This window comes from Meleagris gallopavo, chromosome 1, assembly GCF_905368555.1.
Source record: "Meleagris gallopavo chromosome 1, MGAL_WU_HG_1.1, whole genome shotgun sequence".
NCBI classification, from domain to species: Eukaryota; Metazoa; Chordata; class Aves; order Galliformes; family Phasianidae; genus Meleagris; species Meleagris gallopavo.
The window spans coordinates 164,541,174-164,566,496 of NC_139404.1; the positions used below are offsets into that span (position 1 = coordinate 164,541,174).

Here is a 25,323-nt window from a genome sequence, read left to right on the forward strand (position 1 = left end):
CTGCCAGTGCTGAACTGGATGTTCAAGGGAAAGGGTCCCTCCACCCATCATGCTACTGATGCCACTTGGAGTAAGTGGATTGCGCTGATTACGCAGCGAGCGCGGATGGGGAATCTCAACCGTCCAGGAATCCTAGAGGTGATCATGGACTGGCCTGAAGGCAAAAAGTTTGGAACACCGCCAGCAGAAGAGATATCACGTGCTAAAGAGGCCCCACCATATAATGAACTACCCGAAAATGAGAAGACATATGCCCTATTCACAGATGGATCGTGTTGTATTGTGGGGAAACACCGTAGATGGAAAGCCGCTGTGTGGAGCCCCACACGACAAGTTGCAGAGGCCACTGAAGGAAAAGGAGAATCGAGCCAATTTGCAGAGGTAAAGGCTGTCCAACTGGCCTTGGATGTTGCTGAACGGGAGAGGTGGCCAATGCTTTATGTTTACACTGACTCGTGGATGGTGGCAAATGCTCTATGGGGGTGGTTACAGCAGTGGGAGCAAAACAACTGGCAAAGAAAGGGTAAACCTATTTGGGCTGCTGACCTGTGGAAAGATATTGCTGCCCGAATAAAGAATATGGTTATAAAGGTGCGTCACGTAGATGCCCATGTGCCCAAGAATAGGGCTACTGAAGAGCAGCAAAATAACCATCAGGTAGACAGAGCTGCCAGAATTGAGGTGGCCCAAATAGATCTGGACTGGCAGAACAAGGGTGAATTATTTCTAGCCCGATGGGCCCATGAGACCTCAGGCCATCAAGGGAGAGATGCGACATATAAGTGGGCTAGAGACCGAGGGGTGGATTTAACTATGGATGCTATTGCGCAAATCATTCACGACTGTGACACGTGTGCCACAATTAAACAAGCCAAGAGAATGAAACCTCTCTGGGAGGAAGGGCGATGGCAAAAGTACAAATATGGGGAGGCATGGCAGGTTGATTATATCACCTTGCCACGATCTCGTAATGGTAAGCGTTATGTGCTCACCATGGTGGAGGCAACAACTGGGTGGCTTGAAACCTATGCAGTACCCCACGCTACCGCCCGAAATACCATACTAGGTCTTGAGACACAAGTCCTGTGGCGACATGGTACCCCAGAAAGAATTGAGTCAGATAATGGGACTCATTTTAAAAATTCTCTTGTAGGTACCTGGGCTAAAGGTCATGGTATTCAGTGGATTTACCATATTCCCTACCATGCACCGGCCTCAGGTAAGATTGAACGATACAATGGGTTGTTAAAAACTATGCTGAAAGCAATGGGAGGCGGTACATTTAAGCACTGGGAGAAGCATTTGGCAGAAGCCACCTGGTTAGTCAATACCAGAGGATCTATCAATCGTGGTGGTCCAACCCAGTCCAGCTCCCTACATACCGTAGAGGGAGATAAAGTCCCTGTTGTACATGTAAAGAATATGTTGGGAAAGGCAGTTTGGGTTATTCCAGCCTCTGAGAAGGACAAACCTCTTCGTGGAACTGTTTTTGCCCAGGGACCTGGGTCCACTTGGTGGGTGATGCAGGAAAACGGGGATGTTCAATGTGTACCGCAAGGGAACTTGATGTTGAGGGAGTGCAGTCAGTAATTCCTAGTGCGTGTGTTTATATTTTGTTTGTCTATATTAAGCATGATGTAGTGATGTGGAATAAGGGGTGGAAAGAATGTCAACGGTTTACGGGCTGGTTCGGCCCGGTTCCGTGACTAGAAGGGCGGAGGGATCCGCGGATCCGCGCCCCCGGGAAAAAAAAAGAAAATAAGGGACCCCGAAATAATTGAAAACAGTGGCAACAATCTGAGGTAAAACAAAGTAATTTACTAAATATGGTATCAACAGAATTTTATAAGGAGAGAGAATGTGAAATTGATAGTGGATCGGCCTTACCACAACGCTGAGATGAGAAGCGCAGGCAGAGAAGCGCAGGCGAGAAGCGCAGGCAGAGAAGCGCAAGCGAAGCAGCGCAGGCAGAGAAGAGAGCATCAGGTGACCTTGCCGGGAGTTATATCTCCTCGCTGACCGCAAAGCCCCCTGGGGAAACGTAGCTGCTCTTCTCCGCTGGACAGGCACCCGGAACTTGAGCATCAGCAGTCAAACCCCCAGTACATTGCATGATGTTATGATGTGGAATACCGATAATGAAAAATCATGAAACCATGACAATATTTAAAGTTGAATTAAAGCAGTTGCCTTTCAATCTTATAGAAGATTGGTAAGTATCAATCGTATATACAGAACTGTGATACAAGTCAGAATTATGTCTTGGGAGAAAAAAAGCACTGTCTGAACCAGGAGATTAAAAAAAAGTAATTCTTTTTGTTGTGTCCCAGTGTCCCCAGACAATTCAACTCAAAACAAATTTTGCAATTAGTGATACAGGACTAATGGCGACTGCCAATGACTGCATTTGAGGTAATACTTGGAAATCTTCAGTAAGATGAACCTTGATCCCAAAGAGACAGCAAAGACCAGATTCGGAAGGGGCGGGAGGCGGATAACCCTCACGGTAACCCCGGGAGGCGACAACACAGCCGACAAGACCGAGCCACACCGAGGACCGTTTCCCCCTCCCCCGACAAAACGCTGTTGTACCGCCCGCTCCCTCTTCGCCTCCGCGAGACGGGGTCAGAGCTGGGCGGCGCTTTGTCTTTCGCCTCCTCAGCTGCTTTGTCCCTCTGTGCGGCCCGTAGCGTCGCCGTCACACCCGCCATCATGGAGGGAGCCGGGGCTTCCTCTGAGGCATTGCGCTACGCCGAGTACGCTAGGGGCCCTACGGGCGCCGGCAAGGGCCAAACCGAGCTGGACCGGAGACTGGTGAGCGCGCTGAGAGCCGGGCAGGCGGCGGGGCGGCACAGCAGCGAGCTCTGCCCTCACAGCGTTGTTCCCTCGGGGCTGGCATCCTCCACAGGCAGAGAGGGCGGTGTTGGCCCCTCGCCCAAGGCCAAGCCTGGTGCGATCGCAGTCTGTTCCCGTTTAACGCGGGGTTAAACGTGGGATTCTGTCAGCCACGGGAAAGCTCTCCCTGCCGTAGGGAGAGGAGGGACGTCAAATCTTTCCACACTGCGTGAGTTCTACTAGAGCAGGCTCTAATTTCTGCTGGTTTTGTGGAAGTCTCAGCGAAAAAAGTCACTTTCTGCTGGCAGCTCGTCCTCTGGGAGAGGCTGAGCGAGGACCAGCGTTGGGGTTCACACATTGGGGTTCAGAGATTATGAGCAGCAGTAATTATGAGCCTCGTAGCAAAAAGGGAAGAAAGCCCATCCGTGAGCCTCCAGATGCTGAGATGCTACATTCTTTCACATACAGCTATACCTGCTCATCCATGGTTAGTATGGGTAGAGGTGTAGCATCTCTGTGGTGGTTAGAGACTACTGTCAAAAGATGGGAACATAAATTAATTTAAATGACTTCATCTCTTCTAAGTAATCTGACATGGGGCAGCTGCTGGGCCCTTCTCACAAGAGAACATTCCTGCAGCTCCCCAGCTAACCACGGCCTTGCTATGTAAGCCCAATATACCTCATCTTGCTATAGAGTAGCAGAGTATGGTTGCAGAGGTGAAATGGGATAACAAACATCTACACCTTCAGGGCTGAAAGAGCTCTGTTCCCAAATTCAATTTTGCTTTTAAGTTATGCAGGATGATAACTGAAGTCACTTGTTCTAGGTCACTATACTTGTTTTACTGAAGCATTCATAGGTTTGGAGTGACAGAAAAAAACAACAGTGAAAGCATAAAGTCTGTGAAGACTGCTGCAAGAATTCATTAATAATGAATACCTATCCAGGAAGGCTGGTTGAATTCCTGACATTAACACTTCTGCTCTGGTACAGTCCCCTGTGAAATTGTCAGAAACTTTTAAGTTTCTAGTAGTTTTGTATGAAAAACCAGAAAGTTACTATAAAATAAATGAAGTAAATTGACATGAAAATTGGGTGTGTATAGAGATGAGCTTTTAGCCGAAACTGGTTTTAATTTATTATTGGAAAATAAATTTCATAGGGAGGTGAGAATGGACAGAAAGCATTAAATTATGAAATCAAATCTGTTGCAGGTAGTTTATGATATAATCCCAGTGTATCCAGCTCCATATAGAGCTAATTAGGTGGTTTGCTCTGAAACCTTCTAATAAACTCTGAAGCCTTCTAATACTGTAGCTACTCTTCTGGGGAATAGCAACCTTCTTGTAAGTTCCATGCCAGATGCAGACATTTATTTAAGGTCTAGATTTTTTAAATAAGAGAAAAAAGCCTTGGAAATAGTTCTGTATGCTTGGTTAATATCCTTGTGAATTCTAATTTTTAGCAGCATACATACAGCTGTTTAAAAAACAATCACCTTTTTAAAACGAAGTTTCTAGTTAAGCATATTACATTCGTGCATTTTCTTGAATTGAGGTACATAATACATACTTCCTATTTTGCCTATTCACAATTAACCATGGACTACTAACAAATTGCTGTCCAGCCCATCAGAACAAATAATTGTTTTTCTATATGCTTTTTATTCCATTTCACTATAGCTTTCTGTGGCCCCAGAAAAGTATAGAGCTCTTGCTGTATATCTTAAAGCTAGGTGTTAGAAAAGCAGAATACTTTTTGTTTTACCAAGGAGGGTGTTTTCACTGATTGCATTAGAAGAACCAGAGTATAAAATCCAAATCTTGTGCAGGCAGGTATGTTTTAACGTTCATAAAGTTTGTTCTTGTAGCTTGTTGTTAGATGTAACAGTGTTGTGCTGAAATTGTAGAATTAAGCATTTGAAGTTCCCTTTTATATTTTTAACTTTTTTTTTTTTTTTCTACTTTATAGAAAAGAAAGCTGTAAAGCAGAGTGCTGTGGATTAGGAATATCTTACTCTTCCCAGTTTCTTCTGCTTAAAAAGATTAAGGCTACAGGAAACTTAAAGGATTAGTTCTTGGACCTCTCTATGAAGTGGTGTTTGGTGTATACCTTTACATATACTGTTTGTCAATAAGCTTTATCTTCTTTTGTTTACCAAATACTCTGGTAAGTCAGATCTTACCAGATCAGATGTATTTCCTTACAGACATTTCTCTACAGATGAAAAAACAAAACTTTGCATATTTAGCAAAACTTAGTTTTACTGTTATCTGTATCTTAGAGGGTTTGTTACTAAAACTGAACTTCATAATAAAAGACTGAGATCAGCAATAGCACAGAGTTGATGACTAACCTTTGGGAGCTGATTCATTGAATAAAGAAAGGGACAGATGTTATTTTTTAATCTTCTATTTCTTTATTTTCCCCTCTTGGATCTTAAGGAATGTTTTCTTATATAACCTACATATTTAAAAAAATTTAAATCACCTTCCTCCTCCCCCCTCCCTCCAAAATAACCAATTCTGCCATAGTTGAAGTCAGTGAGTGTTTATTAATATTTTGAGCCTTTGAATATGAAATAACATGCATTTTAAAGCAATGTGAGCCAAAAAAGCTCATGGTGGTAGATGTGAGAGCGAGTTGCTTTCCTTTCATATTGATGAGAAGAGTGCCTGTAATTAAAGCTTTATGGTTGTAACAATAAAATTTGCTGCTGTATATTTTGAAGTTCCAAACTAACCTTGATTTCTCCTTCTAAATAATCATCTGAGTTAAGTGAGCGTGGAAAAGAAAACTGGGACAGACTGGACTTCACCATAAGTGAAACTACCATTAGCTTAAAAAGAGACTCCATGGTAGTAAAAGATGAACTGTGCAATCTTTGTTCTATTTATTTAAATTCAGGGGTTTTTTTTGGAAATATGTATTTGGCATATACTCTCACAAACAAAATGTCTGAACAAACATTCAGGATGCTTTGAGGCAACAAGTTATCACTGTGGCTAATACGTAGCAAGTGTCTCTTTTCTAACCTGCTGCTAACATAAATAAGAGATGTTACTCTATTTTGATGTTTCTCAGCTTTTTGGATGGTTTTATCTCATCTGTAAATGTAGGCATTCTCTCATGGCTCTGTGGCTTGATCACCTCATCACTTTAGCTACTTTTCTGTCTGATCCTGCTTACCACTCCTATTCCAGAACTACTATAAGACTTACTTATTTTTTTTTAAGTGCTGCTTTTCACTAGCTTCCCTGTAACTGCTTGTGCATTCCGCTGAGACTGAAATAATATACCCCAGTGGACACGGTGCTCAGGGAACTCTACGCTGCTTACAGACCACTCTGCAAAAACACTTAAGCAATTTCTGTGTGGAGCTGATGGAATCCAAGTATCATTTATTAGCCTGATGTCAATGTTCTGCCTTTACCTGTGATGAGGTATCTCTTATCAGTGGCAGTGTACCTTGTTGTAAACTGCTGACATAAACTGCCTTTTGGTGGCAAGACAAGAATAAATTAATTTTGACATGCACAGGTTAATAAATATTATTTTTTTTCAATATGATCTATTTCACACGTTGTTGGGCTCTTAATTGACTGTAACCACTTAGTAAAAGATTCTCACAGTCAGTCTGAATGAGTCAAGGAAAGTCTCTACTGCATGTAAATCTGTGATCACAAGCCACAGAACAGAATAATATATCATTTCTTTAGAGTTTTGGTATTTCCAGAAGTATTGTGGCTGTTGCTGGTTAGTCTTTAAACAGAGCGATTAGAAGAATCTCATAGAGTTTTCATATTTGGATACTGAGAGACTGGGAAAACTGATCTGTGTGAAGAAGTGGAAAACTTTAATGAGGAGATGAACAGTGTGCTTCACTGTTTTATTTCCTTTACCATCTGAGGTAGCATACTTTTATTTTTCATGGCCTGAAGATGAAGGGAAACTGTGCAACTGGAAGGAACAACGGATATTAAACTACTACGTTATTTTTACATGCTTACGTCCAGACATGAATGCTAATATGAGGACTTCAGTCTACGATAAAATGGAATAGAGAAGTGACTTTAAAGCAGTTCTGGGCAAAACTCCTTCAGTTTTAACTTTGGAGCTCCACTCCCAGCATGTGTAGAGTTTCTTTGTTTTCTTTTTTTCATACCAGAAGCCTTTCAGCAACTGCAATAGTATGTTATGATCATGGTCAGGATAACCCAATCATAGAATCATAGAGTGGCCTAGGTTGAAAAGGATCACAGTGATCCTCTAGTTTCAACCCCCTGCTATGTGCAGGGTCGCCAACCACCAGACCAGGCTGCCCAGAGCCACATCCAGCCTGGCCTTGAATGCCTCCAGGGATGGGGCATCCACAACCTCCTTGGGCAACCTGTTCCAGTGTGTCAGCACACTCTGAGTGAAAAACGTCTTCCTAGTGTCTAACCTAAACCTTCCCGTCTCAATTTAAAACCATTCCTCATGGTCCTATCTCTATCCACCCTTGTAAACAGCCATTCCCCCTCCTGTTTATATGCTCCCTTCAAGTACTGGAAGGCCACAATGAGGTCTCCCCGGAGCCTTCTCTTTTCCAGGCTAAACAAGCCCAGTTCCCTCAACCTTTCCTCATAGGAGAGGTGCCCTATCCCAGTAGCATGGTATCCAATAGGAAGTACATTAGCTGAAATATGTGGGATCCAGAACCTAGATGTTGGGGAAAGCTATTTCTTATAGATGGGCTCAGAGAAGGCTGCTGCTTCTTCTGTTCTGAGCTCAGTGCTACAGGCAGCAGTCAGTGTCACCTTCCTTCACAGCCAGACAGGAGCTGCTGGCTGTGGTGGAAGTGCCGCCATTTTGCATAACCACCTGATTGCAGGGAAGATTGTTGACATGTGCTCTAGCCCCTACTAATGCAGCTCTAGAAAGCTTAAAAACCCCTATTTCCCAACTCTTCCCTTACTCTGCTGAGATTCAGTACGAGAGTTTTTGCCACAGTAGCGACATGACACTAAATCTACACATCAAAATTTGGGCATGCAGTTCCGCTTTCAGATTTGTTGATAGAAAATCTATAAATCAGCTATTGAATAAATGCAGAGCAGAAAGCCATCCAGAGGAGAATCAATCTGGTGATAAAAACGTTTTCACTGTTGTATGTTTTGAAATGCAGTTAAACAGGCCTAATCTGATTTCTCTTGCTTCCTGGGGAAAAGTTCAAGGCGTTATTAAACTATCAGATATGGATAGATACTAGATACACCAGAAACTCAGGCTTGCAATGTTCTTCATCCTTGAATTCTGGAAATGGTTGAGAACTCAGTTCGGCTGCATATCATTTAGAGGCTTCTTGTTCAACATAGAGATATTTCCTATGGTCCTTCATAAGTTTCGAGACCTTCATGCGTTGCAGAGAAAAATATGCACACCCTATTTGGGATTTTTGAGTTAGCAGGAGGTAGGAGTTACTACTGAATCAGATGTTTAAATCTTTTTGTGGGTTTGACTGCAAGAGACTTAAAACAAATTTAAGACTTTTAGACCTACAGCAAATTTAAGCCAATAATGAAAACTGTCTGAAAACTGTCATACAAATTTTTGTACTATAATTTAAGCATTCAGACAGTGGTTGACAGTAAATAATGAGATTACCAGGCTCTGTGTCTGACTGTGGCTTCCATGAGTCAAAGGGTGAACAATGGAAGACACTAATGTTTGTGGCTGCAGATGTGGGATGGGACTGTTTTGTTCCCCATGGTTTTGTGATAAACTAATACTTTCTTTTATGGTGAACGTTGGTTCAGATTGTGTTGAAATAGCCTTTGCATAAAAATTCCACTAATCCTGAGCAGTATCTGCCATGTGTTTTTTATTTCATACTGTGTGTTACTTTGTTAGTGTTTATTCATTGATTTGCTAATCCCACTTAAACCTGAAGCACTGGCATAGGTTAATGGGGCAGTGCTATGAGATTTGGTATAGCCTTTGGAAAAAAGACACATACTTTATATTTCATATAAATTATATATTAAATGTCCACAGCATACATCAAAAATACTTACTGTTAAAGATGCATATATTCCAAATGAGAATGTGCAATTCATTCTGATTCCTATTTTCTTCCTTTAGGCGAGATCTATGATAGCAGTTGGACTCGGTGTGGCAACTGTTGCATTTGCAGGTAAGCTAAATTACCAGCTGACTGTGGATCTACTTACCTGCCTACTGCTGTTTCCACTGAGGTTAATGAAGTCTTTATGAATACCATTTGGGAAGTGGCTGTTGCTCAAGAGCGCTGTGGAGAATCATGTCCTTTTGTAGTTCCCGTCCCTTCAAAATCCTTGATACATTTACCAAAATTCTTTTTGAAAAAGTCACTGCTAGAGAAACTTGTTTTGTGGGCAGCAATGAAAAAGTTCTGCATGCTCTTTGTCTGCAAAATGTAACAGGCAAGAAGGAAGATCCGGGTAATTATAGACCTGTCAGCCTCACCTCTGTCCCTGGAAAGGTGATGGAACAGCTTGTGCTGGATACCATCTCCAGACAACTGGGAGAAAAGGAGGTTATCAGGAGTAGTCAGCATGGGTTCACCAAGGGGAGGTCGTGCTCGACCAACTTGGTGGCCTTCTATGATGCTGTCACATGCTGGGTGGATGGGGGAAGAGCGGTAGATGTAGTCTACCTTGATTTTAGAAAGGCATTTGATGCTGTCTCCCACGACATCCTTATAACAAAGCTGAGGAAGTGTGGGATAGATGAGTGGACAGTGAGGTGGGTTGAGAACTGGCTGACTGGCAGAGCGCAGAGGGTCGTCGTTGGTGGTGCAGAGTCTGGCTGGAGACCTGTAACCAGTGGTGTCCCCCAGGGGTCTGTGCTGGGTCCGGTCTTGTTCAACATCTTCATCAATGACCTTGATGAGGGGATAGTGGCCACCCTCAGCAAGTTTGCCGATGATACGAAGTTGGGAGGATTGGCTGACACGCCTGAAGGCTGTGCTGCCATTCAGTGAGACCTGGACAGGCTGGAGAGCTGGGCAGTAAGAAACCGGATGAGGTTCAACAAAAGCAAGTGTAGGGTCTTACACCTAGGGAGGAATAATTGCATGCACCAATACAGGCTGGGGGATGAACTGCTAGAGAGGAGCTCTGCAGAGAGGGACCTGGGCATCCTGGTGGACGACAGGTTGGCCATGAGCCGGCAGTGTGCCCTCGTGGCCAAAAAGGCCAATGGCATTCTGGGGTGCATTAAAAAGAGCGTGTCCAGCAGGTCGAGGGAGGTGATCCTCCCCCTCTACTCTGCCCTGGTAAGGCCTCATCTGGAGTACTGTGTCCAGTTCTGGGCTCCCCGGTACAAAAAAGACAGGGATCTCTTGGAAAGAGTCCAGCGGAGGGCCACAAAGATGGTGAAGGGCCTGGAGCATCTCCCCTATGAAGAAAGGCTAAGTGAACTGGGTCTGTTTAGCCTTGAGAAAAGACGACTGAGAGGGGACCTGATCCAGGTTTATAAATATCTGAGGTGTGGCGGCCATAGCGGTGAGGCCAGTCTCTTTTCAGTGGTACGTGGAGACAGGACGAGGGGAAACGGACATAAGCTGCAGCATAGGAAGTTTCGCACGAATGTGCGTAAGAACTTCTTCACGGTGAGGGTGACGGAGCACTGGAACAGGCTGCCCAGGGAGGTTGTGGAGTCTCCTTCTCTGGAGATATTCAAGTCTCGCCTGGACGCCTACCTGTGCGACCTGGTGTAGGGAACCTGCTTTGGCAGGGGGGTTGGTCTCGATGATCTCTAGAGGTCCCTTCCAACCCCTACAATTCTGTGATTCTGTGAACGTTAAAGGATTATGCTATATTGTACACATATATAAGGGTGTTGCAAGGTGAGACTTTTTATTACAGGAGAATACAGGAGAATCTAGTGGTATGAAGATGGTGCTTGACAAATTCAAACAGAGAAGAATGAAAGATTTTAGTGGTTACAGTTATACCTCATATTAACCTGTTCCTGTAGTACCTTGTTTGTTACTTGAACTCTGCATCTGGATTTGTTTTTCTGAACACAGGTCGGGGGCTTAATGTGATTTACATGCTGATTTATTCAGATGGGATAAGTGTGGTCTATTCTAGTTTTGAAATACACGAATCAATTTCCATTACTTTCAGGATGTAAACTCAGCCACGCTCAGCTGTGTGCAAATGCATGTGCCAAGAATAGATGCATATAGATACATCCTAATACAAAAAAATTCAGCAGGTATTTTGTGAGTGCAGCTGTTTTATTTTAATTAGTGGAGGTAGAGACAAGATACTTGGTGATACGCATCTATTAAGAAGCGAGTTAATATCTATATCCTTGTATAGAAACAGAAGACATTAGAAGTGGAATTTCTTCTGCTGGTTAAGCTGAATTAGTAGTGACCACTAACAAAGAAATGGTTATTGTAAGCTTTAAGAAGGTGACGTAATATATTATTAATACATGACAGCATTTCAGCAGTGGAACTCTAACAGGGGTTTTGACTTCTGTGTTAGCACAGGCAGACATAAATGGCTACAATAACTTACAGAGATATCCTATATTTTAAGTCTGAAAGCAAGATGTTCTGTGAGTAAGGGAGAGCCACGTCTTATAAAAATGTTTTCCCCATTATATTTAATAACAAATTACATTCCTAATGAATAATTAATCAAAACAAAAATTGAGGGGTTAGAACCTACAGGGAAAGCTACCAGTAACAGCACAAATTTTGATTCTTAAGTTGGTAGACCTTCTTTGTGCTTCAGAGAACAAAGTCTAATATAGATTCATGTACCCTTTCTTAGCTATAGACGTTCACTGCCATTTGGGAGTTGAATGTCTCTGAATCCCTGAAGGTTTCTCTTTGTAAGAAAATAAAATGTAGAATGTACAAAATATGTGATTAAGCATACAACATTACACCAAGAAACATGTAGTATGTAGATATATTTTTTTGGAAGACATAACCTTTTAATGTTATTTAATAAATAATGCACACCCAAAGCTAATGTTCTTATTGCACTTTATCTTAAAGTTCACAACGCTGATAACTTCATCTGTCATATTGAAATGCATTTAAATCTTATTTATTTTGTGCACAAACACAATGGATGTTTGCAGACCATAGCTATGTTTTTATATTATGTGCATTACCTCCCCACACACTCTCAGTATAAAGACTGAAAAATGTAAACCTCTGCAAGTTTATCACAGGACTTCTGCTCAGGACTTCTGCTGGGCAGGATCCAAAACCAGCCACTGAGGGAATATCTTGAAAAGCAGTAAAGTGCAAAGGTACCATACAGAAAATAAATGGAATGAGAAGGTGAACAGTGAAGAATGATTTTGTTTTATAATTCAAAATTCTTTCTGCTTCAAACTAATGAACAGATGTCAGACATTTTGTGTATGTGTGTGTTTAAATGTCACTTACGGTTTCCTTTGACTTCATTTTTTTCAGGTCGATATGCATTCCACCTTTGGAAGCCATTGGGGCAGGCAATTACAGAGACAGCAAAAAAGATTTCAACTTCTGTAAGTTTGGAGGTTACGTGATACCAGCTAAATCTACTTATATGTCAAATATTTAGAAGGAAGTAAGTCATTTTATGTTGAATATCACAAATGCCAGCTAGATTTATTTTTTATTTTTTTCCCCTGGATTGGAGTACTCCTTACTCTGTATGTTCTGTCATTTATTTGATATATTTTTAAGATCATCTAATAAACTTCCTGGACGAGTTGCCAGAGGATAGAGGAGCTTGTTTTCTTTGTTTGCAACTCACATGTGAACAAGAAAACAAGCACTTCCATCTCTTTGCACATCAGTTGTCTTTTTGTTGGAGTAGTTCCAAACTTTTTCTCAGTTGCAGTGTGTATGAGCCAGATACGGTGTTACAGAGTCATAGGGATTGGAAGGGATGTCTGGAGATCATCTAGTACAACCTCCCTACTAAAGCAGGTTCCCTAGAGTGTTCCTGGATCACTTTTCATTCCCTGTTCCCTATACTGCATTGCTATTGTGAGACCAACACCAATTTCATTTTTCCCTTTCTAAAATCAGTTTTGGAGAGGTTCCCATGTTGCCTGCCAAAATAACAGGGGGGACTCTAGGTACTGTGAATTAAATTGCTTTTATGTGATGTGGATACAGTCTGACTTAAAGGCTTGCTAGAAGTAGCAAGCAATAAGGATATGCAGCATCAGAGTAGAGAGTGCTTCAATCTTCATCCTCCCTCTCCAGAAGTTTTACTCCAACACATCTATCCATTTGTTAGATACAGGCTAAAGAATCTAAATTTAGACATTTGCATGTAAGAATTCAGGCACTGACTCTCTAACATATGGAAATATGACATACTACTGCATAGAAAGGTGTCTGTTTCTAGGAAACTGTACCCCTCTGAACGACTTTGCTGGCTGAGCCAGTCTCACTACAGGTCTGTTTTCCTTGATGACTTTCAGGGTACTGCAGAATTCACTAACAGGAGATTCTGAATTCTCAGTGTTCCTAGTCTCTGGAGCTGAATCTATTTCTGCCTTCATATCCTGCCTTAAAGCCCAGAGTTCTATGTTTTTCTCCAGCAGAATATTCTGTTACTGACCTTGAAAATACAGTGAACAGCAGAAGACATGAGATCTGCTAGATACAGTAAAAACTTATTTTTGGTTTACCACTACCTACCACTACCTATATATATTTGTTAACTTTATATTTATGAGGGTAATGACAATTTTTTACTTCTTCTACAATCAAAATCCACATTTAAGACTCTTGTGCAATTCTCAGCGAAGGTTGTCTGTTCTGTAACTCTACAGGTCAACCTTCTTGGAATATGCTTTTTATCCTTAACAATCAGTTATTTCCTATTGATCATTTGTCATTAAAGCAATACAAAGTGAAAATTCTATATACAAAGATCCTAGGTAAGTACTTATTTTCCAGATTTCTTTTAGCAGCATTGTGTGATTTTGTTTGGGGGAATTTGAAGCTGCTATATATAAACTGTGGGATAGCAGTTTCATCACGTCTCTTTACAATATAGTGTTCTCTAAACTGTGCTGACAATGGAAATCAAGCAGTCAGTACTTCTAATGATGTTTACTGGAGAAAGAATCATTTGTGACAGTCAGTGTCTAGGCTCAGTACTACTTCACTGTAGTGCTTGAAGGTTCCTAACTTGGTCACTATATTTTTCAGTGGTTAACTTAGCTTTCCAGAATCAAACTCTGTCCCTCATCACAACCTTTTTAGGAAGACTGTGAAGCAAGCTGCCTGTTTAAAAGCTAACTGGTTCTCTCTGTAAGCTCCTACTCTCTCTTCCTGTTTGCAGTAACTTTTTTTTCTTCCCTGCTTTCAGCTCTTGTTAATTGCAGTTTCACAATGTGATGCTGTTTATCCTTTCCTCCTGCTCACTAATAAATTACTTACATGAGGTCAAGTTGAGCAATTATGAAGTGAACATTTAAAATGTCTACTTCTTGGATCTTGAGTATCTGACATTATTTACTTAGCTAAATAACTAACACGTACAGTCAACAGTTATCTTATATCCAAAAACAGCAAATAAGAGCAAGTAAGTAACATTTTATTCTGAATTCCTATCTCTCATTCAGTTTTAACTTACGCCTGTTAAATTTATAGACTTCTTAATGATGAAGAATAAATGCTCCTGTTAACTTAGTCATTGTGCTGTTGATTTTTGGAGAAATACTTCTTTTTTTAAATTAGTTTTAGCTTGAACCCGATTTTGTTACTGGTATCACTAATGCCAGTGACACTGTTTTGGTTCTCTGGGTAGTGACACAGTCACAGCAGTCATTTGTTTTTCCTCCTCAGACAGACCTTAATGCTGTCAATCATAACACTAATTTCTTACTTCCTACTTTTTATTTCCCCTTTTATTTTAATAGCTATACCTTTCTTTGTTGAATCAATGGTATTTATAATTCAGCCACAGACACAACAGTTCTAGGCAAAATTGTTAAAAACTCCAAATTCAATAGTCCTGAAAATTCCAAGTTCTAGAAGAAAGGATCTCTTTAATGCTTTGCTGGAGATGTTTGTACTCAGTTTTCATTATTTGATCTGTTTCTGCTCAGATGCACAGATCTCTAAATTAAGAGCTAAGAGTAGCAATCATCTCTTATAATATCTAGTCCTTCTTACTTTTTTTTTTTCCCCCCAAGTGAAGTTAAGGAAGTTAAAATTGATATCAGCAAGTTTTACGTTACATTATAACACAGCTTCTAAAGGTGTTTTGTTGTGTCTTTCATTTTGTGTGTACATGCATTTGTTTTTTTCTTCCAGCATTGTTTACTTTTTTCAGTCGATGATTATGTCAGTAGTGGAACAACACACAGGTTATCAGAAAAAAACACCACTTCATGTAATATGATGTGATGTCTGGTTTCAGTTACGAGTATCACTTATCTTGCATGGAAATAGTCACTCTTCTGCTGTATTGTGCCATAAAAAGTATCGTGAAGATGTCAGAGTCCAAATGAGTAGGATTTTCTTAGCTGACTGCCTAATGCTAAAATTTGCAAGAATGAATACACATCTGCTGAGCAAGTCCAGACATTTTCTGTTTCCCCCTTAACCTTTAAATAGCAGTATTTGCTTACATAAGTTGCTAAACAGTGACAGCATACACGGAAATGAAGCAAATTAAATGGTAGCTCCCCTGCCCCTCTCCAATGGCAAGAAGAAATGCAGAGCTCATTCTAATGATTTTTCCAGTACAAAAATTCTTTGCAATAGCCAGAGTTAAATAATAGTGTCTGGAACTGTGTGCAAATCAGGAAGTTGTCATAGCAGAAAAATATCTGAATGTAGTTTCTTTTCATTGCAGTCATTACCAGAAATTAAGTCATGTTTTTCTCAATTTTAATTTGAATAGTATGGAAAAGTTGCTTTATTTTGGACCTAGAAATTTGCTGAGATATTTCCTAAAATGAAGACCTGATGTTTCTTCCCCCTATTCTAACCGAGGGGAACAGTGACTTTACATCTAAATTCCTTTTGCTTTAAATTCTGTTGAAGATCAAGATCTTAATTTAAGAAATTCATTATCCTTATCCTGTGCTTCACTTCTGAGAAGAAAATGTTTTTTGTTGACCACTTCCCCTGGCTGATTTTGAAAGTTCATGTTTGTTTATTTACCAAAGGACATAAAAAAAAAAACCCACATAATTTCTTATTTCATTCCTCTTGAAAGCGAACCGAATGAAAGCTTCTTGAAGTTAGAACAATTTCAAGGACGAGTGCTTTACAAACATGAAAAAGTATTTCTGAATTTAAGCCTATAGCCATTCCTCCTTATTCCGTGATATCAAATGAGCTATTTAAGTGATATCGACCAAGAACAGAGAGGAACTTTGCTAAGAGAGAATTCAAATATTGTTCTTCTCTACATGAAGAGCATCCTCTTATTTTAGAGCTGTGTGCTATGGATGAAGAGCAGAGAGGAATTAACCTTTTCAGAAATCTATCTGTATTTTAGTTTTTTGGAAGAAGTTCTGGAAAACACTTCACAAGGCATTTAGGTGTCTTTTTCTCTCCTGGTTGTAGCAATTGTTCAGTGTCCTTGCAAATTTCTGGGCAGTTTTACCTCTTCAAGGACATTACCTGGTGGCCATTTAATCAGCAAATTGTTTCCTCTTGGAGGACTGGAGAAACCATTTGTGTTCCCTGAGTATTCCATACTCTAGCCTGTACTGTTACTGAGTACTATTACAGATGTGCTTTGTTTTACTCTGCAACTGTAGCAGTAGTTCCTCAATAGATTTTTGTTGTAGGTGCAATGTATTTGCAGTCAGATCGGTCTTGATGATAACTGAGTTATTACAGAGATTATTATCTCATGTATGATTTGCAGTGGGGTGAAAAGAAGAAAAGTAAGATTTGCTTCAGACCATAGCAAACTACAACAAATCTCTTGGGAATCGCTGCCTTTAGAGACTTTCTGTATTGGAAGCAATACCTGATTATTTCTGAAGTACGCTTTTGGGTGAATGTTGTTCCTGATCTTAAGCACTTTGCTTAGGCATCATAGAGAAACCCTTGTAAATGCTTTAATGCTTTTGATATTATTTGAGTTTGTATAAATGTAATGCAAAATTCTCACTGGATATGAATGGATATATTTAGAAACTAGTGAGAAAAGTGTTTTATGAAGGGCCAGGCACACTTTTGCTTGGGGGTAAAAGGAACATTTAAAAATAATCTCAACTCTTCTCAGGCTAGACTTCCTTATGATGGCTTATTTTTCCCCTATTAATGTTTGCATTGAGAAAAAAACTTCCATTTTGTTTGGTAATTTCTGTGTGCCAGTTCCCAAAGGCTACATTTTTAAACTACATCTGTTGCCACTGGAAATTCTGCATCTTAGACTATTATTTGTGTAGCAATGGACTACTCTCTTATTCTTTTCTAAGAAAGATTTGCATTTAGGAGATCGTTGCTAACCATTAATAATTGTTCATTAACTTTCTTATTTTTTTTTTTTTTTTTTTTTTTTAATTTAAAGATGTCTTTATAGTTGGCAGATACACTTTCAGCCTAATCTCTGGTGTCTATTCTTCATTTCCTCTTAAAACAGTGACTAAAGTCACAGTTGCTAATTCTTGGATACCAGAACATAATCACTCTTGCCATTTTCCATTTCAGTGCCACGAAAGCTATTTTTAACAACTTTTTCCCTTTCTCTTTCCTGCCCTCATGAACACATACACTGTATCACTTTATACTAGCATGCACTTTGATTCTGGACTGTTTTGCCTGAAGGCAGGATTTTAATGATTGTAGCTATTAATACCTCCGATTAGTACTAGAAGATTGTAAAAACACAGATAGCTATTTTTAAGTTGGCTTTTGTATGTGTTAACACCCAGGAGAAGTCCTTTCATACTATCTGTTTTCTACTCGTTCCATGTCTTCAAAGTAAGTTATAGGTGAATGTTAGGCTCTCAGTGGGATGGAATAAATATGATTTAGGTCATGGCACCTCGTACATGAAACTAATTATTGCTTGTTTTGCCTTCTTTTTTTCTAGAGTCTTTCGTTATACTATAAAGGAGGATTTGAGCAGAAAATGAGTAGGCGAGAAGCAAGTCTTATTTTAGGTGTAAGGTAAGTGTGCTGCATTAATATGGTTTTGTTTGGTAAGTATGGAATGAAGAAGATGCATATTGCAAGAACGTAGAGTACTCCAGCCAAAATCTTTTTTTTTTTTCTTTTTTTTTTCCAAAGGCTTGTAATGGCTTATAAACCATTTTAATATTCTGCTTAAGCTAGAAAGCAAACAATAAAATACTAATAAAACATGTGTCTCGTGTTTGGCTTGAAGGTTTGGTAACATACTGCAGTGGAGAGAATTGGTGCTCTTAAAATAGAATAGCACATACTGTGCTAATTAGTGCAATCACATGGCTTGGTTTTCAATAAAAACCTTGAAATGAGCAATATTGTAGATTATACTGATGAAGAAGGAAAACAGATCAATTTTGCTTTTTTTTTTTTTCATACAATGATTTTTTTCCTTTCTATACCCTTTGATTTGTATGGATTAAAAGAGTTGCAGCGTACTCCAAGCATAAATACATTGAGAGACTTGTCATTTAGCTTGGGTATAGGAAATTATTTCCAGGCTGCAGAGTCAATAGATTTTTGAGTAGAAATTTTTCAGAACCATGGATGGCCAACAGTAGCACATGTCTTAGTGTTTCCTGTAAAACAAATGGTGAGTTTGAGGGCTCTCCAGCTGAGCAGAGCAGATCTGACCTCAGGTAGTGGATTTTCTGATTTAGATTAGTCCTTAATTTTAAGGTGAGAAAAAAATAAGGAGAATGGTTTGAATTCTCTCCGGAAGTTAGGTGGTGAAAATTGGGGCTAAGAAATGGCACACAAACAAAACTATGCTTGCTTCTGACATAATGGAAATATGCAGATGTGGCAGTTCTTTTTAAAAGTTTGTAAAATAAATGATTACATTTTCTTGAAATATGTCATGCTTGCACACAGAACAGCAGATTTATAGGAATGTTGTACAGAAATATATCCTTGGACCTGTAAGTTTGATATTAATATTCTCACTTACTTTAGAAGGGCACATTCAGTGTTGTTCCAGAGTAGCACACTGCAGCTATGCATTAAAGTGTGTTTACAGTGGCAGTGCTTACTCTGAACACTGCTCATGTACATGTCTGAAATTTCCTCATATCAGTAATCAGTCTCCTGTTAATTTTTTATCTTAATAGCTTGAGTCTGAACAGTGACACTGCTTGATGTGTTTGGGCTCAGTCTTTCAATTAGCATTCGTAATCAGATACAACTAAAGTCCTTAATGTTTAAAGGATTGAACCTTTAATTGTGTAGCTGCGTGGCTAATATCTTTATAGGAAGTTCTCACCCTGCTTGAAAAGAACTCTTACAGGCCAGTTTTAACTCAGTTTACTATAGTGAATGTATAGAAGAGCCACCAAAAAAAAGCAAAAAGCTTTTAACATGTTATGAAAACTGCCAGGATATGCAAGAACTAGGTTGTCTAGAGACTGATCTTACTATTCTATCCTTTGTTGTCATGTCATCACCTCCAAGTCATACTAAATTTTTAAGCAAATGATTTATTCATTATTTCAAGAATATGTATGGACACTCTGTAAGTAATAAACATGAGGCATGATAAAGGTGAACATTTGAATGAGGCCCTGGGCAACTTGATTTAGTACCTGATCTAGTGGGTGGCAACCCTGTGTGGAACAGGGGTGCTGGAACTTGATGATCCTTGAGATTCCTTCCAACCCAAGCCAAATTCTGTGATACTATGACGATATAATAGTGGCTTTTTAATGTCAAGTACATTGACTTTTTACACATTCCAGATGTTCTTCTGTAATAACCATATTCAAAAATTGCAAGGGTTTTGGCAGAAACATGCATGTGTATTGTTTGCATTTATCTATGGAAAAGGTGTCCAAAGCTAAAGAGCACGGTACTAAAAATGTTAACAAATCATAGAATCATAGAATCAAAGAATGGTTTGGGTTAAAAGGCACCTTTAAGATCACCTGCTGCTACACCTGCTACAGGCAGGGACACCTCCCTCCAGACCAGGTTGCTCAAAGCCCCATACAGCTTGGCCTTGAATGCTTCCAGGGAGGGGGCATCCACAGCTTTACTGGGCAACCTGTTCCAGTGTCTCATCACCCTCACAGTAAAGAATTTCTTCCTAATATCTAGTCTAAATCTACCCTCTTCCAAATCTTAAGTTTTATTCTGTGAAGAACAGGTTGCTGAAATTCAGTACAACCTGGCAACAATTTTAACTGTACATTCAGTAGGAGGAAGTGTTGGTAGGAAACATGGGGGAGTGCCTGAGATGGCATGGGAAGTGAAAATATTAGGAGTTTTTTTCCTAATCCTAAGGCAAAATTGTTTTACGGTAGCAAAATACAGATGTCCTAAGAATAATGGTTTACTACTATGAAATCGCTAATGCTAAATTTCTGAAGTGTGTGATAACTCTCCTCACAAGCCAGGTTCCAAGCCCCTCACTATGGTGGCTTTTGATAAGCCTGCTCCCTACCACCATGTTCCCTTCCAGCCTCACCAACTCTCATCTGACTGAAGGGTCTGCCATTTGTGCAGATGATCAATACATCTGAAGGCAGGGCTGATGTTCAGGAAGCGCTCTAGGCAGCCTCTAGGAAGAGGCTGACAGAAGCCCATCAGCAAGGACACAGATGGCTCAGGTTGTGAGTTCAACAAGAGCATGATTTTGACATGAAAGTATTTTTTATGATGCCATTTAAGGTTTTAGAGAGCAGTCTTTAGAGCCAGATAAGCAGTATGTCATTAACTAATCGAATTTATATAAAATACTATCTTTGCAGTTGTTTGCTAGGACAAAACTGCATGATTTTCCATAATATGCAGCTGCAACTTTTCCAGGTAAACGTTGCCCATCTGAATTTCAAAGTAATGCTTTATTATATTCAGGTTTTATTGTTACAATGAGAAAATACTATTAAACAACAGATTTACAAATAAAAATATGGGTATATTTTATTTCTAGCTATCTGGTAATAAATCATTTTTATAGTTTTTAGTTCAAGGCTTTTGGTTAATTCTTACTTTGTTCAATTGAAATGTTCTTTTTTGCAGTTTTTTACATTTTTTTGGAATGTTCTATGAAGTATTTTTGTAACATACCCTAATTTCCCTGTGATAGTAAAATAATTAGAGGTTACTGTGGGAGTTAGGCTGATATCTTGCATTCAAACTCTACCTACAGAAAAATTAATTGAATAATTTCTGATGAAGAAGTGGAAAACACTGTTTCATTTCTGCATGCTAACAAATTACAAGAAACCAAGCCATTCAAACTGTCCTTTTGCATACCAGAGCCTACTGTGCCGGTATATTGCATCCATAAGTGGTTATTTGTCTGGTAAGGTACATATTTAATTTAGTTGGAGTACATATTTTATGTATCTGTCATTGAAGGAAACAACACTATATAGCTCTTGTAAATCAACATGTCCCTGAATGCAACACGTTGAACAGCTTTGCAAAAAATAACAGAGTTGTTTTTTCCTAGGCTCCAACAGAAAGTATTTATAGCAACTATAAAAATATTTACAGTAGAACAAAATATGATAATATTAAATATTTGATGTTATGTCATTGGTCGTATAAATACCTGTTTTCTAGGAGCAAAGATGTATTTTCTGCATTTGATGATAAGAATACCAACCATCTATATTCCAGAGCTGTTTTTTCTTCCAAATTATGTATTTTAACTGGCTTTGGGTTTATAAAGTTTGAAGAAAAAAGAAAAAAATCAACAAGAATGGAAGGATGTTTGCACGTGTCAAATACAAAGGCTTTTTAAAAATGTCCTCGGTGTGACTTACATCCCTTTGTTAATATTGCTTCCTCAAAGATGCAATTTTATGTTTTGTCCACAAGATGGGGAAAATCTCAAGTTTTAATTATTTTTGAAGGCAGTATAAACTGCTAATTTATAGCCTGAATGCAGTGGAATTTATGGTAAGCACTTCAATTTATTTTTGCAGTCCATCTGCTGACAAGGCCAAAATCAGAGCAGCCCATAGAAGAATCATGATCTTGAATCATCCTGATAAAGGTAAATGTTTATTTATTTATTTTAATCAAAGCTGGAAAGGAAGAGCCCTAAATGAGATCCTTTCAGTTTACTGATTATATAAATAACCGTGCTGTATGAAGTTTATTTATAGACTTAAGCTTCTGTGCATCTTATCTCAGATAAAGTAGACTGATTTCTAGGCTTTATGAACCACAGCTTTAAGCAGTTTCTTTAAGGTTTTCTTAAGGTGCTGCTTCAGGTAGGACTACGAATTTGTGGATCAGTGCTCCACACACATAGAAAAAAAAATCCAAACCAAACCAAAACAAAAACCCAAAAACCAACTTCCTCCAAAGTATGAAAAAAATGAACTGTAAGATTTTTCTTAAACTCCTGTTCCTGTTTTGAAATGAGATGGACCACTCACATGGAGGAAGGTAACGTTCTGTGGGAAAATGTTCTGCATAATTTCAGACTTCCTTGAATTCACTTGGAAAAAAAAAAGTAAAGCTGGGTACTGTTGCTTTACTAGTGAGGTTTTTAATGTAAATTTATCTTATAGAAAGGCTATTATTATAACTTTAACTACACTACAGCTGCTTGAGAAAGAAAGCCCATATGTTCATTGCTGTTTCTTCTTTAAAATAACAGATGGTGAAGAGTTACGCTGTATTTCAGAAGTCAAAAGGCGAAATCATAGGGTTTTTGTATTCTTTTTTGGAGAATTACAGGGCTCCCTGCTTCTATCCCATCTTAAAAGAATGGAAAAAGTAACTGACCGCTGGCTGTGTGAAGTGTTTAGTCAATGTTGTTTTATTGTCTTTACCACTTGGATTTAATTCTAAAGTTTTCTTGCTTATTTGATGTCACACTTCCATTTTTTACACTTTTGTAACGTAGAAGTTACACACACATATATTAAAAATGCAGATTTTTCTGGTTTATTATGATGGCCAGAGACCTCTTAACCACTAGAGTATCTAAGAGGTCAAAAGTTTTTGTAATGAATTTCAAAGTTTTCTTGTGGCAGCCATTGGAGACTTGAGCCAGAGTGGTGAATTTCCATGTGGATGCTGAGTTGCCCTAAAAAAGCAGTTCCTTTTACAAAGATCATTTTAGGGGCCAGTTCTTACAGCTATAATGCACCTGCAGCTAGGCACAGTGCAGTTTTTGATGATGTAGTGAGCCCTCCTGTGTGCTATTAAGATGGGGCATTTTCTCTGGAGCACCAGTTGAAAGGATTTGTGCCTCCATGCTGCCCCTGCAGCTCGTCTGTCATAACCAAAGAGAGAAGTGTTGTCTAATGTCTTCAGCTTCAGGGCTAAGACCTAGAATAATCTTGAACATGTGGCGTTGCAGGGAGATTTGCTTGCTTATATTTGCAACTTCATTTCTTCTGGCTCTGGTAGCACAGATGTGCTTTTAAAAGTAATATCCAACATTAGAATGTAATTCTACCAGCTGGCGTAGGTAGGAGAAAGATCAATAAATATAGATTTGAAAACTTACTCATATTACCTGAGATTCAAAATACTGAAGACAGCATGATTAGAAATAAATCACTAATATATAGAAGTTTGCATAATAACATCCTTGGTGAGCAGTACTGAAATGGTTGCTCATTAACCTTTGCACAATTCAGTTTAAAAGTGTTTTTATATTGATATACTGTATGTTATTTTTTATATTTATTATTTATTCTATGAAAGAATGCTTGCTAACAGAAACAGAGGAAGAGATGAGTCTTTTGGACTTGCTTTAATTATAAACAAACACTTAGGCAATCATGAGATTGAATTTTCTCTCATTGGAGGGCTGCAAAATTAATATGACACTTCAGGGTGTTTCAGGATGTGAACATAGTGAAAACACTTCTCACTGAATTGAATTTACTTTAAGATCCTGCACTCTAGTAATGTAGAAACTAAAGGCAAAGTTGAAAATTACTTGGGATACATAGTTTATTGCAGTTTATAGTCCTTACTGTTTTATCTTCTTGTCAGGTTTTTGAAAGAAGCAGTAGTCAGTGTAGTAGACAATTTTCTGCCCTTGCCCTGACTCACTTTCCTCAAATGTCTTTGCTATTAGGACTGCATTCAAGCAAAACAAAGCATGAATAAGACAGCTGAACTCCATTATTTTTTCCAGCTGTTTTATTAGGCTATGAACTGACTTTATAATGATTTGGATTCCTGCAAAAGTGACCTAAAGAAGTCTTTGTGTTTACGAGCGTTTAGTGCTAGTTCTTCTGTGTGTCTTCTATCACTGTCTTCTCTGATGAATGAAGAATTACGATTGAGCAGCCCCCTTGGAAAAGGCTGGTTAGCGTGCTGAGTAGTATTGCTGGAATCACGTTTTTATGTAAAAAAGAAATGAAGATATATAGATGCATTCCTGTAAGTGGTAAGCTACTGATACAGACCTCGTAATGTTGTTTTCAGTGACTGCAGGCAGATGGTTGGCACTCAAGGGGAGAGTTAAAAAACAAACACAAAAAGACCACTGAACTGTAATCAAATTGTTAGATGGAGCGTAAAGCAATGACAGTGTTCAGGACTAGAAGTTAGAAGGCGTACCATGTTCAAATAGCTTTAATGTGACAGTTTCTGCCTGGTAATTCTGAGCGTCTAGAGTAGGAGAGGCTTGGAGTATGCGTGCACATGCTTGATGATTTGGTCAAAATTATTTATAAAATGTTGCCTCTTAGTTTTTAAGGTGGGTTGACATAATAGCTATCAGCTTTAGATGAATGTTTGAGACAGCTGACCTTGCATACGTTTGCAGTAATGCTGCAGTACAAATCTAAATCACACCAATGTGAAATGCTTTTAGATTTCAGACTTCTTTCCAAGACAAATTGTTTAGCTTTATTCTTAAGCAACTTCAGTTTTGTTTACATTCTTCATGTTACCTTATCAATTAGTTTTCTTTATGTCAGTGCCATTTTTTAATCTTTTGTATGAAAAACATCTGTTTAGGAAGGAAAAGCTAATAAAAGTGAGTGATAGAGATGCTGTTAGTGAAGTTGTTTGGTTCTCTAACACGTAAACGGTATTTCTCTGCCTTTTTTCTTCTCAGGTGGATCACCTTACTTAGCAACAAAAATAAATGAAGCAAAAGACTTGCTGGAATCCAGTACCAAAAATTGAAATCCTAAGACTTGCATCACAGAAAATCAAAATAAAAAAACAGCAGAAAACAAACACAAAAACCACCTGCTTCTTATGTATCTTTCTCTGGAAGATTCAACAGATACAGTGTGCAACAGCTTTCATATGTACTTCTTCTGCACAGTTGGTTAACAGTGCACTGGATGTTTATATTTATTGTTGAAATTAAAGATTTAAGACTATTTAAAAACAAA

The 25,323-nt window shown here is 39.0% G+C and overlaps 1 protein-coding gene across 3 annotated transcripts; it reads left to right on the forward strand.

The window, feature by feature from the left end:
* The first annotated feature begins 1,975 nt into the window (after window positions 1–1,975).
* Window positions 1,976–25,323, forward strand: DNAJC15 (DnaJ heat shock protein family (Hsp40) member C15). 3 transcript variants are annotated; one of them, XM_085215812.1, is made up of 6 exons: window positions 1,976–2,212; window positions 8,962–9,013; window positions 12,308–12,381; window positions 17,904–17,980; window positions 21,928–21,998; window positions 25,038–25,323. In XM_085215812.1, the coding sequence occupies exons 2-6, from the start codon at window positions 8,971–8,973 to the stop codon at window positions 25,106–25,108; spliced, it is 336 nt and encodes a 111-aa protein (XP_085071938.1). In that variant the 5' UTR covers window positions 1,976–2,212; window positions 8,962–8,970; the 3' UTR covers window positions 25,109–25,323. The 3 variants fall into 3 exon arrangements, with proteins under 3 accessions (XP_085071938.1, XP_085071940.1, XP_085071939.1); XM_085215814.1 differs by lacking the exon at window positions 1,976–2,212 and adding an exon at window positions 2,601–2,814; XM_085215813.1 differs by lacking the exon at window positions 1,976–2,212 and adding an exon at window positions 2,872–3,064.

Coding starts and splice junctions, on each gene's coding strand:
- DNAJC15 (XM_085215814.1), top strand. CDS start 2,713: ATGGAGGGAGCCGGGGCTTCCTCTGAGGCATTGCGCTACGCCGAGTAC. Junction 9,014..12,307: donor GGCAACTGTTGCATTTGCAG/GTAAGCTAAATT, acceptor CATTTTTTTCAG/GTCGATATGCATTCCACCTT. Junction 12,382..17,903: donor CAAAAAAGATTTCAACTTCT/GTAAGTTTGGAG, acceptor CTTTTTTTCTAG/AGTCTTTCGTTATACTATAA.